The 21,458-nt window shown below is 35.7% G+C and overlaps 1 protein-coding gene and 1 non-coding gene across 2 annotated transcripts in view; both read left to right on the top strand.

Moving 5' to 3' along the window:
- The first annotated feature begins 14,386 nt into the window (after positions 1-14,386).
- Positions 14,387-14,463, top strand: Trnaq-cug (transfer RNA glutamine (anticodon CUG)). The gene has a single exon. It is a non-coding gene; the product is annotated as a tRNA-Gln (tRNA).
- Positions 14,464-16,949: 2,486 nt separating this feature from the next.
- Positions 16,950-21,458, top strand: part of LOC128238322 (disintegrin and metalloproteinase domain-containing protein 10-like) — a 23,274-nt gene continuing 18,765 nt past the window's right edge. The window contains exon 1 of the mRNA XM_052954134.1: positions 16,950-17,428. Within this exon, the coding sequence (XP_052810094.1) occupies positions 17,356-17,428 (73 nt within the window). The 5' untranslated portion in view covers positions 16,950-17,355. The remainder of the gene's footprint in view (positions 17,429-21,458) is intronic.

The raw sequence follows: 21,458 nt of genomic DNA, 5'->3' as shown, positions 1-21,458 counted from the left end.
AGACACAAGGCGCAAGATACACGACGTACATGTGTGTGAATGAGACATTCAGGCGAAGACGCAAGACGCAAGATACACGACGTACATGTGTCTGAATGAGACATTCAGGCGCAGACACAAGACGCAAGATACACGACGTACATGTGTCTGAATGAGACATTCAGGAGCAGACACTGTGTCTTAACATTTTTCATCAAATATAGCCATTTTTAGACGTAAAATAGAAAGTCCCCTCACCACACCAAATAAGATTAACCCTTTTCTTGATGACTTGCGTTCGGTGGCAAGTTATTATTAACAGATATATAAATGCTTGTTATTTAAGGTTCTCCATGCATAAATGGGCCTGATAAGCCCATGTTTATGTAATAGCTTTACTTAAAGGGACACAATATAACTCCATACAAAAAACATTCATTCTTAATTAATATATGCACTAGTATGTTAAACCGATTTCACTTTAATGATAAAAAGGTCACATGATTTGTTTACATCTAAAGCAATATAAGTTTTTGTAAATGTGCACTTTAGTAATGAGCTACAAATTCCACAGTTCAAAAAACGCAAATATACCTCTTATAGTTTTTATCTTTACACAATGAAGGTCGCACATTTGCATGCGAAATGAGCATGCAACGTGGAAGGAAGTTTATGTCATGAGCTACAAATTCCACAGTTAAAAAACCCGCAAATATATGGCTTATAGTTTTTATCTTTACACAAATAATATGCATTTTTGCTTGGATCATTTAAGGTAAATGAGTTAAACATAATAATGCATTAGAATAAAAAAAGAAATTAAAAATGACAACAGCCTACAGTAGGTACCAATTTTAGACTTGATTAGGCCTCGATACATTATGAATGTTGCTCTTTAAATGAATTAAAACTTTGATATCGGAATAGTCCGAATAAACCACAACTGTTCAACTACCACAGGATTTATTGGGTCAAAGCAATAACTGTGACCTTGAGCTAATGCATTGGAGTTTCCTTTCCCTTGTAGTCATTTCAAAATAATAGTCAGTAAATGACCTAAGATTCTAAAGGGAAATCGTATTTACGAGATGACGAAACTCATAATTATGCATATTAAGTGACTGCCATCCTTCACATTACTATTGAGATTGATTATTTAAATCAACTTGTGTCATATTTCCATCCAAACCTTAGGTTGTAAAATATATCTGATTATAACTAACAAAGTTTGATTGAATCGATCATACGATACGCTCCTTAAAAGGTGGGCCCGCTATATAGTTATTTTTATTTATATTCGATTAGAGTCATGGCTCTCAGTAACCTGTTTTAAAGCTGTATTATTTCCTTGTCACAAGTAAACTATTAGTTGTATGTGACCTACACACACTATCCAAAAGTAAATGATGACACTTTCTTTTCCTCACAGAAATTCTCGCACCTGCAGGTATATAAGAAAGCTTTCAGTTTATATATGTTTTCAACAGCAGTATGTGGTACTTATAAACTGTAATATTCGTATCTTAACAGCCGTTAAAATGCAATTATAATCAAGGCTAAATATTTTATTTTCATTCAACTTACGACGCTGAACGTTTTTTTCTTCTCACTTTACGTGGTTCTTTTAACGACAACATTATGCATATTTTAAACGCTACAAACTTTTAACACATTGCTTTAGCTTGGTGAATGCATTTCCATTACCTATGAAATGATTTTCAAGTAATAGAACGTTTCAGATCAAAGAAAATGATTGTGAATCGTAACATCGCATGAAAAATTAAGACCTTGCACAAAACAAATATATCACGACAGAAAGAGCAGAAAGCTTTGAATTTTAAACTATGTCTCGATTCCGAGCTTCTTAGCATGTACATATTTAAGGGTTTTATAAACAACATATTTCGAAATTTAATAATGCAGTAGTAGCCATCCGCTGATTAAGCATACATAATACTATAAATTACACCTAAGCCTTTCATAATGTTAGGCATGCGTCTTTTTAAAAAAAGGATTGCTCAAACTATGCAAGCCGAACCAAGTTCCAAACAGTCCATATTCAGTGTGAAGTATAATTTATAAAATAAACACAGTAAAAAATAAGTCCAAATCTTCACTAAAAATAACTATGCATTAAACATTTAACTACATAGCACCTAATAAGCTTACAAACGGTTTTGGTTGGCATTTATCTGGTGTAGGACTTATCATATTTGAAGTTCATGCGTCTTAAGTGTTGAACTTACCGGCTCAATAGATTAATTATTTATATAGAAGATGAAGACATTTTTCGGAGTAGCTTCAATTAACGAATATCCTATCCTTATGAGGCATTTTGAAAAACAAAATAAAATAAACTCCTAAGACTGTAACATTTTGATTTATGTTTGAATTAATAAATAATTCAGTTCATTGACAATAGGCTCAGATAAGCCGGGTAGTTTTAAAGTCGTGAAATAGCATACACATTGCCAATGATAAATTCACCAATAATAATACGCTAGTAGATTATTGATTTGTTTGATGGCGTTTACCTAACACGAAGCTCCTTACATGAAGCACTTAATCTGAAGCACCTAATTGAAAGAACCTAACATGAAACACCTAATCTGAAGCACCTAACATGAAGCACCTAATCTGAAGCACCTAATCTGAAGAACCTAATTGAAAGACCTAACATAAAGCACCTAATCTGAAGCACCTAATCTGGCGAAACTAACATGAAGCACCTATCTAAGCACCTAGAGTGAAGCACCTGATCTGAAGCACTAAACATGAAGTACATAACATGATGCACCTAACTAAGCACCTAATCTGAAACACATAATCTAAAGCACCTAACATGAAGCACCAAACATATAGCACCAAACTAAGAATCCTAAAATGAAGCACATAACCTGGAGCACCTTACAGGAAGCACCTAACCTGAAGCAGCTGACCTAAAGCAACTTTCATAAAACACATAACCTGTAGCACCTAACAAAAAGCACCTAACCTGAAGCACCTAACATAAAGCACCTAATATGAAGCATCTAACCAGAATAACCTAACATAAAGCACCTAACCTGAAGCACCTAATCTAAAGCACCTAGTATGAAACATTCAACATCGAAGCAAAACTAAAAAAGGCTACCAGTTTGTTTGATGAAATGGGGAATGTTTCAATGTGTATATCTAAGTGTAGTGAGGTACTTTTAATGTTTATTTTTTAATTTCAAAATGGAGACCTTCAAGTAAAACTAGTATAAAATAGCCGGGATAAAAAGAAAACTTGTTATTTGATTATTTCACAGTATTTGATTTTATATTACAATTATGTTTTGAGAAAAAATGTATATTTTTAAGTATTGAATATGGCGAATGCCTTGCACAATATAGAGGTAAACATTGTGATTTATGTAATTCTTATAACGGATATTGCATTGTACGATTTGATAGCCTAAGAATACTGCATGTAAGCATACGTTTTGCAAGAAATTCATTGAAACAATTATAAGGAAAAACTGTTTAGGAGAACATGAAAGTGACAAATTTCACTGTCTAGTTTGTCGGCGACCATGCAAATTTGGGAAAGAAAAAAAAACGGATGTGGATGCTTTCATGACAACATCTCCTGAGAAAATACTTATGAATGATTTCATTGAAGTGATATATGATAAGTCATCATTTCAACGTAAGGCAGACTTTACTAGTGACATGGAATATATAAATAATATTCAAAAAATAAGTACGGCAGTTAAGTATATGTGGGGTTATTTGTATCTCATGAGCGTGCTCGAATCTTTTTTTGGATGCATTGAAACGGTTATGCCATTTGAAATGCAGAACACAATCATTGTATAATGCCCACATTTATTGCAAATCACGGGGATGTTAAGTGAAGCTCTCCTAGACACCTTTGAATGCATTAACTACGACGCGTCTTGCTTTTTTATACCAACTGATTATGCAAAGATTACAATAGGAACGAGTAAAAATGTATAGAGCGGCTAGGAGTACTGTACGATGCTTCACAGTTTATGGAACCCAACAGGACTGATCCCAAGAGTACAAACAATATATGCCCACAACCTGATCCGGAAAATGTATCCATATTGTCCATAACGTATCACACTGGTGTGTTTAGCAATGCCAATACACAATCATCAAGTAATGTCTACACAACTGCATTGTCTCACATGTGCCATACATAAAAAAGTATAACGGCACTATAAAAGGGATATTTAGCTAGTTATTTAAACTTTAAAAAGAACCATAAATATCAATCAAATCAATAGAGGTTTTTGAATAAAGGTCGTTTGTAGGCAAGGTTTGGAAGGCTCATAGGGGAGCGCAGATCATTCACCGGTCACGGTCAATGTTGTGACGGGTGCTTCGATGTATCTACATTTTCAATCTATGGCATTTAGTAAGAACTCTCACCTGCAAAGGGATAGTCAAGTTATCTTCCACGAAGGGATCGCCTGGTGAGCCAAAGATATTTTGGTTGGAAACCGTCAATTCAAATGTGTTTTGAAAACAAATGTAAATATCGGAATGCATAATACGTCCTTGCAGTCCCGATGATTGGCGAAACCATATGCAAGTTCTCCCAATTGTGTCTAAATATATCGAATACTATATAATATTTGATAATATTGACAATGAATCAGTCTTATTGTTATGTCGTTTTGCCAACATGTCTTTATTTACAACACTTTGTTTGTATCCCATTGTATAAACAATAAAAACCTGATGTTCTTAGATGTATCTTATACTCCTGTCTTTATTAAGAACACACGCAGAATAAAGGATTTATTAATAATGCTTTTGTTTCTAAAACCACATGATTAAGCAAAGATGTTATCGTGTTCATGTTGTGCACAAGTTATATTAACAATCCAAACAGGTTGCTTCTAATAAAATTGATTGCGATGATAACGCTGTATAGACAAAACAATGGTTACAAAAGGAAACTGAAACACATATCTAACTGCTGTTGTTTGGTAAACTTTGCAGAGTTGTTAACATAATATAAAACACGTTTCAAAATCAGATTCTTCAATTAAAATCACAAATTTATCTCTGGTGTGCAGAACTATTTCAATATATTATTTCTTACAATAAACGACTGTCTTACAATGCCGGGTTATTCATTCCACGAAAATATGCCAATCCCAAGAAAAAAATCTCAGGTATATCAATATTAACTCCACTAATAAACAAATCTGGCGTAATTTCCCGCTTATCCTTTAGCCAGGGATAAGTAAAACGGGGCTGTTGGGTGTACGTTCATAGTATAACATTCCGTTATAGACGGAAGTACGCTCAAAGTACGTATGGTAACTTGGTTGGTAATATGCGAATAAGAAAGGCCTCTCTGTGATGATAGAGAATTTAGTGTATATAAAGACCAATGGACCCCTTCAGGTTCGAGCATGCTTTTCTCTGAAGGGATCTGTTAGTGTTAGATTAATGTCGCACGTTACAAATGGTTGCAGCGGTGGGATATTGACAACTGCCGAAACCGAGTTGCCTTGCCCTTGAGTTTCCCAGACGAAGACACGTGACTTCTCGGACGGGAAAGCAACGTAGTATAACATTCCGTTATAGACGGAAGTACGTTCATAGTGCGCATGATAACTTGGTTGGTAATATGCAAATTAGCAAAGCCTGGGCTAACTGTTGATAGAGAATTTAGTGTATATAAAGACCAGTGGACCCATTTAGTGTCGAGCAGGTCTTTCTTTGAAGGGATCTGTTGGTGTTTGTTTAATGTCGCACGTTACAGTATCAACATGAGTTGTAGCAGTTACTGTAACAATATATATTGGTTGTAGTTGTTTTACAGTTCTAGCAGAATACATTAGATAAATTAGATTTATTTTGTCTGTGATATTTGATTAAAATATTACTTTATATACTCTTGCTCAGTTGTGCTTGTGAAAAATGCGCATAGACATGAACGAGTTAAAGCGCCACATGAAATGAAAAAAGCACGAGACAGTCAGACGGACTCGGGATATACAGACATATTTTGGATACAATACATACGCAAACGGTACTTTGCAGACAACATTTTATAATATACAGACGGATAAATAAACCAAGTCTAAAAATAATCGATGACAGACGGAATAGGATAATATACAGACGGAATCGGGAAAGTTCTCATATTTGTGACGGTTAGCTGCCACTAAAGTGACGCTCAAATCCCCACAATAATCGTCCAATCTATAATCCAAACTCATTTATATTTCTCCGAACCCATCAACACTTGTATTAAAATAAAGATCATGTTAATAATTTAGTCATTAGGTTACATTGTCCCCGAATAGTTTATTCTTCAAACGGCGGCCAATTGACAGTTTTTGGACATACAATAAAGTCAAAATATGACAGAATTACCAATGCAAAAGACGATATATCTTTATGGCAAAAGTTGATCGCAAACAAGCGAAGTAGCCAAACTGCTACGCAATGTGTGCTTGGTGATGTGTGATGTTATTATGTCACACCTTGAGCCCGACATTTGTCAAAAGTCATTTGAATGTAAGGAGTAATACCGATACAGACAATTGCACGAATTTGAATATATATTCCAATTAATCCTGGGACGTCAGCTAAGACAAAAGGGCTACCGATTCGTGTATCTGTGTGATAACATATAGTCCGATGTTTGCATGATAAGAGTTATACAGGTGCAGATTGTTCATAATGAGATTTGATAGTTTGTTTAATGTTATTTAAGTCAAACTATGCGAGTTGACTTCAGTGCTTAGAGTACGAAATACTATTTAGGATACCTTTTCACTAGATTGTGTGTCAGGTGCAGATCGGGGACATATACCTTGCTTTATAACGATATCATTACATGAGCGGTTTGTGGTTTGACTATCGTGCAAAATATACCTTCCGTGACATGAATAAATTTCACCAATGACGAAGTCCTAATGCAACATCACCCTACTCGAGTAGGCTTCTGACAAATTCATAGCAAGATCCGGGTTTACTCAGTTTTACATCTTTAGAATGTGCAATTAAATGCATTTCTCTTCAATATAACTTCACTCGCTTTTGAGAAATGGTTAGATGGAAATTATTAAAAGGATAACTGCTAATTGCGAACAGCCTGTTAAAATGCAAAACAGATGTGCACATAAGTAGAGAATAGTCGATTGGCTAGAATTTATGGGGTTTTTTTAAATATTGAACCAATGGTGCATTGTCTTTGAGTATTACAAGATAGGTACAACTGTTCCGTTAAACAAACTATGTGAACAAATAATCTGAATATGCTTAATACGGTATCTTCACATTTTTTTTCAAACTGATGCTTATCAGGGTATGAATACCACGTGATAAATTGCGTCGTAAATTCAAGGTCGGAAGGCAAGATTTTGCTTCGAATGAAGTCTTTAAACAAAAATCAGTGTTTTCCATTCCTCCCTTAATTTTGTTATTGGCTATACCAAGTACGTCATCAAACCATGTTGTTGCTTTAATGCAAATGTGTTATCATAGCGATTGTCGAAAGGTCTAGTTTTTATGATATTTATTTACTGCCCATTTAATATTGAACGCTTTTGTGTTTGTATAACTGTTGTGTCTATATTGTTTACGTCAAGTCTCTAGTACCTTTAGAAAGCGAAAACTAAACTAAAATGGTAGGACTATCGAAGTCTAATTTATTCTCGGAGATTTCTTTGACATTTTCGTACGATCCGAATAGGATTGATGTTTGTCATACCTATTATCATCGGCTGCAATAGTAGATTTTGTATTTACAACGGCTATAATGACTTTTTACAGAATTCTACAGAAAAAAATGATAAAATGAGCGAACAATTTTATTCAACTAGTTCCGGAGCCTTTTTGGACGTGTTGAAACAAATTGTTTATTGGATGATGACGAGTGTCAGATCAACTTCGATTTACCTGTTTTAACCGTGGGGATGTTGAACCAAATACACAAAGTAGGCCATTTCCCGTGCTTCGTGCATTGCCGGACATGTCCTTTTTTAGTGGAAATAAAGAGTACGCGTTATGTAGTATTTTGAGGATTTCACTTCAAATATTGGTAATCATCAAAACTTTGAATTAATACCAAAATTACATAGTCACTAGGTATCAAAAGTTTACATTATCGTTAATGGAGCTATCAGATATCACATTTAACTATAGATCGGACTCTTTAACGACCTATTGATTACATCGGAAAGACAGGACGTATTGTATGCTCATACGCAAAGTTTATATACGCGTTGATCTCGAAATGATTCTTTAGAATAACATGTTCAAAACGTGGGTGTGAACCGCTCGATTCAAGCATAACTTAATTACTCACTGTGCATGGTAATCAGGGGGTTTTGTTTTGTAATCAATTGGCGTAGTTAGCTAGCTTAAGCATGATTGGATATTTTGCATCAAGCCATATTCAGTCAAATATGGGGTTTTTATCAAATAACACATTTTATTAACACGTTATCAACTCATACTTACATCAAAAATACCTTTTCTACGAGATGGCATAAATGTTTAAACTGCATTGTAATAAGTCTTGTTACGCAGCATTGGATGCCAATGTTATTTCAAACAAACGAATTTATGATGATTATATTTTATTCATACACCATAAAAAGTATAAAAATAAATTAATGGGGGCAATGACCAAGGTCATTAGTTGAATGATTGATATTTCATTCTTTAAATTTAATATTTTGATATAAAGCAAAACGTGCGAAGGGGCATTTTTGGTTTTCGCGAGGTTTTTTTATATTGAAGAATTACTTAAGGTTTGGTGGCATTTATGTTGTATGTATTCATGATGAAGGGAAAGGGCATGCGAGCAAATTCCGTAAAGCGAGCTAGCGGAATAAAAATGAACGTTCCTCATCTCTCACTCCATACTATGCATGATAATAGTATACTGCTAACCTCATCCAAATATACCGCTAATAAATAAAAGAAAATATCCTTGACTGTGGGAAGATTTTAAAAGTTCCACAATTATATTTAAAAACATTCCGTGAAACCCAAAAATTGTTGGGTTTTTTATATTTAAAAGGAGTTAGACCAAAAAACTAAACAAACTTTTTAAAAAAAAGATGCGGGCCTCGACTGTGCATGAGAACCTGTTCAAAATCTTTATTTGGGCGTTTACTTGATTTGATTTGTTTTCTTTCGGTTGCACTCTTACATAGAAACAACACATTTTATTGTTTAAAAACATCCGTTGCCTCGGCTTAGAGGTATGTTTGCTCCCGCTATAATACCAATTTATTATCGTTTTATTTCCTACATATTTGTTAGGAAAACTATAACTGTTTATGATCATCTTAACCCTGACACAAACAAATATGTTCCATTGAATGTGCTACATGAATGCAATGCTTTAAGAAAAGCGAAATACATTCGAACCAGCTTGGATCAATATTCCAGGAACAGGCCAAAATACTTCGAGCCTCGCGAATATCGAGCCAAGCGGGATTGGATACTGATTGTATATTTTTCTTCGATACATTAAATATAGTCATGTTCACCGATAGAGAAGAGTATTTTAATATAGGATAGTGTTTGGGTACATACATCGTACTGTTCCCAAAATGGCACATTCGTAACTAAGAAAATACGGTTATTTTCTGATCTTTTTGCATAGTAATGTGATAAAGTAATGAAATAATTAAGGGAACTACTTTTTATGCGCAGTCACCCATAATCGCGTATGTGTTAATCCGATCTTGTCACTGTTCAGTTTAGTATCGTCCAGTCCAGCATTTGACTTCGAATAAATTAACCATGCCGCGGTTACGTAACCATCGTTTGTTCAAGCTAATATTTTACAACACTCTGCGGTCGGACATCTAGCCTTTAGTGAAATACCCTTGCTTAAATGGGAACAGTGCTCACGTGTCGGCATCCGGTTCAGGCTGCGAGTTATGATTCTATTAATTTAATCAAATAATTGCAGAGATAAAACAATCTTATCCTTTAAAAAGTACTTTTAAATTAATTTAGCTGATTTATTCGGCGTAGAAAAGTTTACGAATTACTCGACGCTATTAAATAACCGAAAACTGTTTTAAAACTATATAGCAAATAATACAAATTGATATATAAAAGTGGAACACTTTCAACCTCAGAGTTTGATTCATTGAACCATATGTGCCATTATGCACCAGTCAATTGTAACCACGCCCCCCCCCCCCGCCCCAGGTCCGGGGGTATATCGGGGATAGCCGGGGAAAAGGGCCGTGTTTTTACTTTCCAGGTGGCCCCGCAGGGACGGGTGACCGCGGTGGTTTTGTCATAGCGCCAAATTAAGCCGCGATTGGGCCTTATATAGAATCTCTGGGGTGCGGGGGCATTTGGCTGGGGTTTAACCATCAGTTCGTCCCCGCACGGCGGGGATTTTACCCGGGGTTGGCTGGACCGAAAGTCAAAGTCCCGGCTATTCCCCGAACCTAGGGGGGCCGTGGTTACAAATGACCAGTGCATTACAAAAGGCAAAGAGTACTGAACTGTATTCAGATTTTTCACGACAATACGATATTAACAAAATGAAACGTATATATAAAACATAAACATATACTGCCACATACAGACTGCTAACCCTAAACCTAACACTATATAAATATGTTTTGAATATGATGTATATGAAACACACGCACTGCACTGTAACTTTTATAACATCAGGCTGCTCACATTATGCATTACTTGCATCTTTCAGTCAGCAGCTTTCTTTTTAAGTGTAGAGTGCAAATGTCTATTTACATTTAATCAGCCGTGCGAACTTTGCTTATCAGATCCCTCTTGAGCACGTTCAGAAGTGCTGTTCTAGGAAAATTGTCGATAATAAATCTTATTCCTGTCACGGTATCTAGCTTTATGTACGATAACAAAACGGCAATACGCTACTCCAATAAAATTTGCCTTCATTATGTATGAATATTAAGCCTATCTGTACCAGAGTGACATTTGTTTGTAATGTTATAACCGAATTAATTTTGATACGGATGATTTTTAAACACAATAGCCAAACCACAAAACGTTTCAGATACAGTTTAAGATACAAGGTAAAACATACTGCTTAGTTAAATGTGTTCTAGAGCGTAAACCATAACTTGGCTGATGGTGATTATAATCAGTTAATTTATATGCATACGCTGTAACCGTAATACATGTTGTACACCAAGTGAATACTAAATAGTATACTCATACACTTAACACTGTCTCATAATAAAAATATTGCATGCCAATTATTTAGTGGCTTGAGTTTATTCAGACACAAAGTAGATGACAAATAAATATTATTTAAATCAAACAGATATTCATTACTTTGTCTTTACCTATCCGCATCTTAGTCTTATGTTATAGCTTATATTCAAGTCCATGTAACAATAGATTTATGCACTTTGCTTTACTGCTAAGATTGTCTCTTTAATTCCGATTCTCTTACTTTGTTGCATCTTTTCTACAGGCTTGGGAGCCTACTGTTTATTTTTAGTATATAAATAATGTTCGCATGTTTAACTGTCAAATGATACCTAAAAACTGTCTATATCTCACAACAATGCCATGGCCTTTAAATTAACAATGAATGTGATAATGTTAATGTGGTGTAATAAATTAGTTTGGTTCCAAGTCGATCATCCAATCTTTTGTTAATAAAAACTATTCTGTGTTGTGTATTTGTTTGTTCGTTTTGTATTTCTCGTTCAGTGGCAATTTGGTCCTAGCCTTGTGCCTCTAAAAAGGGTGTATACTTTAACCGTGACTACCGGGATTATCCCTGTAGTTCTATTGTATTCCAAAGAGTGTCAGTAAACATATTTTGATGTATGTGATTCTGTCACATCTGTTTTACATATTATGTATGTGTCGCATCTATTACTTGGGCCTCCGCATTATGCTTTCAAACAGGGCATTCTTAATTTTTTAATTGGATAATTGGCATCCCTAGATCATTTCATTAAAACATAAAATACAAAAGGGCATGTAAAAGGTATGAACGATATTCTTTAAAACACTGTGGTGCCTCATAGGTAATAAGATGCTAAAGGTTTCATGCTTTCTGAAATTTCCACTAACAACTGACGTAAATTCGAGTACGCTCAACCGTCTGCATTATCACAAGCGGGTTAAGAGGTGGGGCGCACCAGGCGCGCGCCCCCTCTAAAATCGTCCAAGTTTACTTTTATGTCGATATAGGAGATAACAAAATACGCCCATAATGCATCATTTCCGACTACAAATTGTTAAAAGTTTGATTGAGTAACCCCTATTCCACATGCAAACAGTTTATGCCATATACTTTCGGTTCAGAGGAAGGGGTGCATGTCAACAGATTGCGCCCCTAAGTAAAACCCCATCTAACATCGATTCCTGGAACCATCCCTGATTATTATGACTTGTTACCATGTTGTCATTTAAATCATCCTCGATTTAAGACATCAAGCAACTTTATGTTTTAACCATTCATATGATTCTAAATAATAAAAGTATTAAAATTGTCATCGGGACTCAAGTGAGTTCTTTTTGATGGGTGGATTATAGTTTCGATCATCATTGTAAGAAACTAAGTAGAGACCGTTTAAATGAAGTTTCATTACATCAGGTTCAGTTACAGGTCATGGAGTATGATAATCAGCCATGCTCTCGTCACGCTTTAAGCTTACAAGATAGAGTCAATTATTACAAACGAAACGTAAAACCAGTAATGCACAGTAAAACATATTTGTTAATCATTCAGTCACATAATCCCTCAATTTGCATAAGTATTATAGCGAACACTAATGATTCATGGGGAAATTGCCTTAACATAAATGAGATGTGTGTCCGATGATGTTATCAAATTGGCCCTTAAGGATGAACCATTTATCGATTATTTCAATTCCGATGCTGATTTTTGTGTTGTCCTCTCAGAAATGCTCATTCATGAGTATCCTTGTACTCGTTGTAAATATGAACATTGACGGCCGATGAACATCCGCAGACTATGAGTTCGTGAGTTCAGACGATGTTCTTATGTATAAGTCTGTTCTGTTCTGTCCTTATCATAAAGACAATAGAACAAAATTCGGATCAAATGATAATACAAACTTAATACAAATATGTCACGTCTTCCTCTGTTTTGCATTGGTGGTAGGTTTTTTTCTCATGTGCCACACTGTAACTGGTATAATATCCGGTTATCAGCGATCTCTATTGACCTTGTTATCTTATTTGCATTTTTGTTCATGATTGAAGAGTGGAATATTGCAGTTATAGGTGCAATTCATGTGCGCTTTCGTCTTTCAAAGTGGGTAAAGTTTTACGAACGCGGATCTTGATAAAGCGTGTGGGTGTATTTAACCAATATCCGTCTAAATTACGATGAGAAGTGCTTACGAAATGGAATATTCGTCAATGGTTAAAGATGCACTCTTACTCCCAAATAATTTATACCAAAATTAATAGAATTGTTATAATATACTAAAATCGATAAATACATGTCTAAAACAATGGTTCTTATAATGGAGGAAACCGAGTTTTATTTGAAAGATAGATGCAAAAAAGTACAATATTTCCTTATGAGATGATAGTTTATCGCAGTAAATCACCAGTCATTAAATATTTGTGCGTTTCAGCTATTAAATATACGGTTAGAATTTTGTAATAAGAAATTGATATTTCCATAAATGCATTATTTAGTTAGTAGTTTAAGGTTTATCGCTCAAAATTATTGTTTGTTATACAATGAATAAATTGTTTGTATTGCTTTTAAATAAGAGTGTCACTTTAAGTAAGTGCTCTTTTCCGATAAGTTATCTTTTTTTTCTTTCAAAGAAGTTATATTTATGCATTTGAGTAATTTTACAGGAATAATGTTTTGTATTAGGTAAGGTAGGTTCCCCTGATCTGCACTAGAAAGACGATTGGCTTATCACAAGTTACCCAAGGGCTTTGAAGTTTTAAGTCATAATTGCCAAACCGCAGAACGTTACTGGCATAATATTTGATATAATGTCAGGTCTGTTTCCACGAACGTCTCTTGACATTTACTTCCCGCATATCAGCAAAATGATACCGGACAGAGTTCACCTGACACGGAAGAGTTTTAAGCACGATTGTCATTCCGCTAAATGTAACAGGATAATTATTAGGAATGTTTATCTTAATTCATGGAACCGCCTATACCGGAATTAACCCTTACGTTAAAGTGTGCTGTTATTGGGTTGTTTTTGGGTGTGGGGGTGGGTGGGGGTTGTTGTTTTTCGTGTGTGGTTGTTTTTTTGTTGTTGTGTTTTTTTATGGGTTTTTTTGTTTGTTTTTCTTTGTTGCGTTTTTTTTTTGTTTGTTTGTTGTTGTTGTTTTTTTGTTTGTTTGTTTTTTGTGTGTGGGGGGGGGGGGGTATTATTACAACTTGACTCATTTACTTACCGTACTAAGTCCGCCCGTTTAGCTCAATCGGTAGAGCGTTGGACTCTGAATCGGACAACCCGGGTTCGATTCCCGGGCGGACCAGGTCACTTCTGTTGTGATTGGTTGTGAAATCCTTTCTACGGCCATTCGCACTGTACCACTGCCCCTGGCATGTACAGAAGTTGTCAGTTCCTTGCAGAGGTGAAGGCACCTAGTACTGGTTCTGCCCAGGATATGTATGCGGTGGTTGAACTGTCACTCTGGGACCCTTCAATGTGCTCACGCCGGGACCCAGAGTGTAAACAACTAACACCACAACCACCTACCTTACTGCGTTGTAATTTTAAATTTTCTTTCTTTGTCCTCATTATTTTCAAATCAAGATTACATTGGACAAATTAAATCGACGGTGATTGATATTTAATCATTTATTAGACAAATAAAAGGGTCATATTTGATAAATAATATAACATGATTGTTTGTATATATTTTAATGGATTGCTTTAACCATCTCTGACTAACAACCTCCGACGAATAGCGTTATGTTCATTGAAAACTAAAAATAATGTATATTACAATCTGTATGCTAGCAAACAACGTTTGGCATGAACAACCTTTACCTTTCAATCTTCATGCATACTTAAATAGCTGCACTAAAGGGGCTAGACCCCGGATGGTCCACAAATCGGCAAACACAGTATTTCCTCAAAACAAGCCTAAAAGTGTCAATGCAAGCTAGTAGGAGACCGATGATCCATCACTTTACATGGTTAAAAGTATTAAACGCAACAATCATGTTGACGTCTCATCTGATTTCCCCGTTTAAAATGACGCATGATGGTTTCCCAGTTTAAATCATAGCTGTATATGAGTAAGGATAAATATACCTACGCTATATTTAAACTAACTGCGATTTACATGGTAGACAACGCTTTTAAACATCAAATTAGAAAAATGCGCAAACATGTGTCGTATGCGATGTGATACACCGGTAAGTAAGATTAAATGCGTTGTTCACAACGATGTCAATGATTTTTGTAAGTTTTTGACAATTTTCCCTTACAATTGCATCATCTGGTGTCTAGTCCCTTTAAGAGATCACGAGATATCTAGAAAAATTTAAAGCAATTATGTTTAAAATAAAATGTATAGATATGAAAAAAACAACAGGAAAATAGAAATAAAATTAAGATCCACAGGCGGTTTTGATCGCGTGACTTTTAAATTTCCCGATCAGAGCATATAGAAGCTTCGATATCTTACGGGTGTTGTTAATATCTTACAACACAGATTTCATAATTAATTTGCAACATTATCACAGATGACGCGAAAGTTGTCAAAAATACATAGTCATGTTCATGCTATACAGTTTAAGTTAAATTACATTTGAACAAAGGTTTTTCTTATTCCTGAAAACCAAAAATTATACTAGCTGAACTCAAGAACGACGATTAAAATGGGTATAGTTTTACTGAAGTACAAGTCCACAGTGTATTGTATAGTCTTTTTAATAGCTTTAGCCATGTAATCAGTAAATATAATACAAATGAAGAACTCCGGCCACAAAAACAATTTTAATACATAATATATATGGAGTATTTGAGCCTTTTAACAATCCAAGTAATTATGTGTTTTCTACAACGATTATGTGGTATTGTACAAGCATACTTCAAATAGTCATCTATTCAATCTCAAGTTAATTAACTCTGTTTGGTATTCCAAGCTATTCTGAATGATGTGTTTTGACCACTAAGTGAGTGACGGGTTCAAGGCAAGACATACGCGTGAAAACATTCACTCCGCCAAAGTTCAAGTTGTTGATGCGTCAGAAATCAAGAGCATGACCACAAATGTTATTATTCATCGACAAGACCATACTTTACATCAATCAAATAATGTTATGGGTTTAACCTCATTGCATTTATAAAACTCTTGCCATACTTCTTAATTATATCATCGTTTAGCCTCGTTTATGTATTAAACATAATTAAATAAAATTATTAAAGCTGCACTCTCACAGATTTATCGTTTTTCGAACTTTTTTATTTTTTGTCTTGGAATAAGGAACTTTCTGCGTTAATATCTGCAAACCTTTGATACAAGACAGCTGACAAAAGATAAGATCGCAGATTTTCATATTTTCACTCCAAAATTAATGTTTTATGCCGTTACTAACGGTTTAAGAAAAATGCATAAAACGTTAATTTTGGAACGGAAATATGAAAATCTACGATCTGATCTTTTGTCAGCAGAATTTTTTACTGGTTGCGCAAAAATTTCAATCTGTGAAACTGCAGCTTTAAACTAAGATTGAATGACTCAAAAATCTTAAGTTAACGACTTAACTGTTTTTATAAATTACATGCTCAAGAGGTGATAAGTCTCGCAACTTTATAATCCCCAGTTATCATTGTCAAAACGATTCACAGCCCAACCTTGTATTTAAATATAGATTGACCAACTTCAGGGGATTTTTAAGAAAAGTAATGAAGTCAGTGGAAACCCTAAATTTCATTGCGAAATAGACTCCCGTAGCTGAATCGGTATTTAAACCTCTCATTTTCTTGTACATAGGTAGTGTTAGACTCCACACCGTAGCGTACGATGTAGAAGCATTAAGCAGTATTAAATACCTGGTTAAATAGGAACACTTTTTAAATATAGTTTAACAGTTTGATTAGAGTAATATTCAATATTGGAAACAGCAAGTGAGAAAATTAATAGTCAAAGATTAAAGACACACCATTCTTCATTTTAAAACTGCAAAGGAGACAACCTATAAAGGCTGCAAATTTTAATTAGTGTCTGATAAGTTAATTTTGTATGACCTTTGACTTCAAATATTGTAACCCAGTTTAAGTACTTAATTGAAAAGTGTACCGTCAAAGCGTACAGGAACAGAAGAAAAGAGGTCTTGAACAAGACAGTGAAAATTTTACAGAGACAATAGTTTGAAACATTAAAATTAATTTTGATTATTTCAAAAGCTACACTATGGGTTTCGTTCGTGCAGTGAAATGCATTATTTTTACCTTCCAAATAGTATTGTTATCGGATATTTTAGCAGGTAAGTGTATTTATTATTTATTATTTGCATTCGTTTTTTTCACTATGTTTACTGTTTAAATGCACGTATTGAATTGAAGATGTCGTTCTCTTTATCAATTGAATTGCGTCTGTATCGAACTCCAACATCTTTACGTCTCAATTAACATCTGTGTGCAATTTATTAAATGACTTTTTACTATGCTTGAAAACACAGTGGGTTTTATACTATTTTTAACAGAACATTTAATTTGACTTTTCCGACAAAGCATGTCGTTTACACAATGTCAGACATATGATCATCGTAAAATGGTAAATAATAATAATAATAATAATAATAATAATAATAATAATAATAATAATAATAATAATAATAATAAATATAATAATTATAATAGTAATAATGATAATAACAAAATTGAAAAGCTGATGATTAGTAGTAGTTACAAACGATTGTATATATATTTATATACGTTGTAAAACAAACATATCTATATGAATACAGAACAGAACATAACTGATCTATATAAATACAAGTGTTTGTATATGTACATATATAAATACACGAGTGTTTAACGTGCGCTACAAGGACCAAGAAATATTGGATCTTTTTTTCTTGTGCAGATTTTTAATGCATAGTTAGTTGTTAAATGCATGATTGATAATAGTTACTTTTTTGGTGTTTAAACGTGTTCATGTGAAAGATCATATTATTAGTTAATTCAATATCGATGACTATTCTATATCACCAACATAATGAAACACATGTTTAGCGTATGTACACCGATCTTAATATGTGCATTATTTTTCAATCGCTCAAATTAAAAAAAATACTTCGTCTATATAAAACGTTTATGCATATTGTTTATACAATTTTTGGTTATATTTAAGCAAAAAAATATAAATGTATTTTAAAAGTGTCAACTCTCAATGGCCTTGAGCCAATAAAAAAAGTACGCAGGAATGCGACATACGCTGTGACACCAGGGCAATCTAGGGAAGGCGATAGGGCCATCGCCTATGAATGTGTTGATCTGATACTCGATAGTACGTAATGAAAACGCGAAATCACGAACTAACGATGGTGAAAACGCGAAATATTGATGATGAAAACGCGACAGTACGATAACGAAAATGCGGTTATACGACACAACGATGATGGTTATGCGATAAACCATCGTCTTTTCACCATCGTACATTCGCGTTTTCACCATAGTAAATTCTTCTCTGCGTATGCACGCCGGAAGGCGATTAAACGATGATGAAAACACGACAGTAAGATCATGAAAACGCGACAGCACAATGATGAACACACGTGTACGATGATGAAAACGCGATAGTACGATGGTGAAAACACGACAATACGATAACGAAAACACGACAGTACGATATTGAAAACGCGATAGCACGTTGATGAAAATGCGAAAGTACGATGCTGAAAACACAACAGTATGATGGTGAAAACGCGATAGTACGATGATGAAAACGCGATGGTCGAATGATGAAAACACGACAGTACGATGATGAAAATGCGACAAAACGATGGTGAAAACACGACAGTACCATGATCAAAACGCGATAGTACGATGATAAAAATGCGATTGTACGATGATGAAGACACGACAGCACGATGATCAAAACGCGATAGCACGATGATGAAAACACGACAGTACGATGATCAAAACGCGATAGTACGATGATAAACGCGATAGTACGATGATGAAAACACGACAGTACCATCATCAAAACGCGATAGTACGATGATGAAAATGCGAAAGTACGATAATGAAAACGAGATAGTATCGCTACGATGATGAAAACACGACTATACCATGATCAAAACGCGATAGTACGATGATGAAAATGCGATAGTACGATAATGAAAACACGACAGTACGATAATGAAAACGCGATAGTATCGCTACGATGACGAAAATGCAATAGTACGATGATTAAAACACGCCAGTACGTTACTACGATGTTGAAAACGCAAAATCACGATACTACGATGTTGAAAACGCGACAGTACGATGGTGAAAACACGATAGTTTATCGCAGTATCATCATCGTAATGTCATATTATCGCGTTTTCGTTATCGTAATGTTGCGTTTTCATCTTCGCACTGTCATGTTTTTATGTTTGGTAATGGACACTGGCTGTGGTCTTGGTAATGGCCACAAGCTGTGGTCTTGTTAATGGACACTGGCTGTGGTCTTGTTAATGAACACTGGCTGTGATCTTTGTAATAAACACTGACTGTGGTCCGGAAATGAACACTGACTGTGGTCCTGGAAATGAACACTGACTGTGGTCTTGGAAATGAACACCGACTGTGGTCCTGGAAATGAACACCGACTGAGGTCCTGGAAATGAACACCGACTGTGGTCCTGGAAATGAACACCGACTGTGGTCCTGGAAATGAACACCGACTGTGGTCTTGGAAATGAACACCGACTGTGGTCCTGGAAATGAACACCGACTGTGGTCCTGGAAATGAACACCGACTGTGGTCCTGGAAATGAACACCGAATGTGGTCCTGGAAATGAACACCGACTGTGATCCTGGAAATGAACACCGACTGTGGTCCTGGAAATGAACACCGACTGTGGTCTCGGAAATGAACACCGACTGTTGTCTCGGAAATGAACACCGACTGAGGTCCTGAAAATGAACACCGACTGTGGTCCTGGAAATGAACACCGACAGTGGTCCTGGAAATGAACACCGACTGTGGTCCTGGAAATGAACACCGACTGTGGTCCTTGAAATGAACACTGACTGTGGTCCTGGAAATGAACACCGACTGTGGTCCTGGTAATGAACACTGACTGTGGTCCTGGAAATGAACACCGACTGTGGTCCTGGTAATGAACACCGACTGTGGTCTTGGAAATGAACACTGGCTGTGATCTTGGTAATAAACACTGGCTGTGGTCTTGGTAATGAACACTGACTGTGGTCCTGGAAATGAACACTGGCTGTGGTCCTGGAAATGAATACTGGCTGTTGTCTTGGTAATAAACACTGACTGTGGTCTTGGTAATAAACACTGACTGTGATCTTGGTTATGAACACAGTATGTGGCATAGTTAATGGACTATGGCCGTTGTCTTGGTAATGAACATTGGCTGTGGTCTTGGTAATGAACATTGGCTGCGGTCTTGGTAATGAACATTGGCTGTGGTCTTTGTAAAGAATACTGGCTGTGGTCTTGGTAATGAACATCGGCTGTTGTCTTGGTAATGAACACTGGCTCTGTTTCTGATAATGAACACGGACTGTGGTCTTGGGTAATGAACATTGGCTGTGGTCTTACTAATAAACATTAGCTGTGGTTTTGGTTATCAACACTGGCTGAGATCTTGGCAATGAACACTACCTGTGGTCTTGGTAATCAACATTGGCTGTGGTTCTAGTAATGAACACTGGCTGTGGTCTTGGTAATGAAAACTGGCTGTGGTCTTGGTAATGAACACTGGATGTGGTCTTGGTAAAAACCACTGGCTGTGGTCTTGGTAATGAACACTGACTGTGGTCTTGGTAATAAACGCTGGCTGTGGTCTTGGTAATGAACATTGGCTGTGGTCTTGGTAATAAACACTGGATGTGGTCTTGTTAATGAACACTGGCTGTGGTCTTGGTAATGAACACTGGCTGTGGTCTTGGTAATGAACACTGGATGTGGTATTGGTAATTGACACTGGATGTGGTCTTGGTAATGAACACTGGCTGTGGTCTTGGTAATGAACACTGGCTGTGGTCTTGGTAATGAACACTGGCTGTGGTCTTGGTAATGAACACTGGCTGTGGTCTTGGTAATGAACATTGGCTGTGGTCTTGGTAATGAACACTGACTGTGGTCTTGGTAATGAACATTGGCTGTGGTTCTGGTAATGAACACTGAATGTGGTCTTGGTATTGAACATTGGCTGTGGTTCTGGTTATGAACACTGGATGTGGTCTTGGTAATGAACAGTAGCTGTGGTCTTGGTAATGAACACTGGCTCTGGTCTTGGTAATGACCCCTGGCTGTGGTCTTGGTAATGCAC

The sequence above is a fragment of the Mya arenaria genome, chromosome 6, assembly GCF_026914265.1.
Source record: "Mya arenaria isolate MELC-2E11 chromosome 6, ASM2691426v1".
Lineage (NCBI taxonomy): Eukaryota > Metazoa > Mollusca > Bivalvia > Myida > Myidae > Mya > Mya arenaria.
The sequence above is the reverse complement of the archived record's forward strand: the minus strand, read 5'-3'. Positions and strand labels throughout refer to the sequence as shown.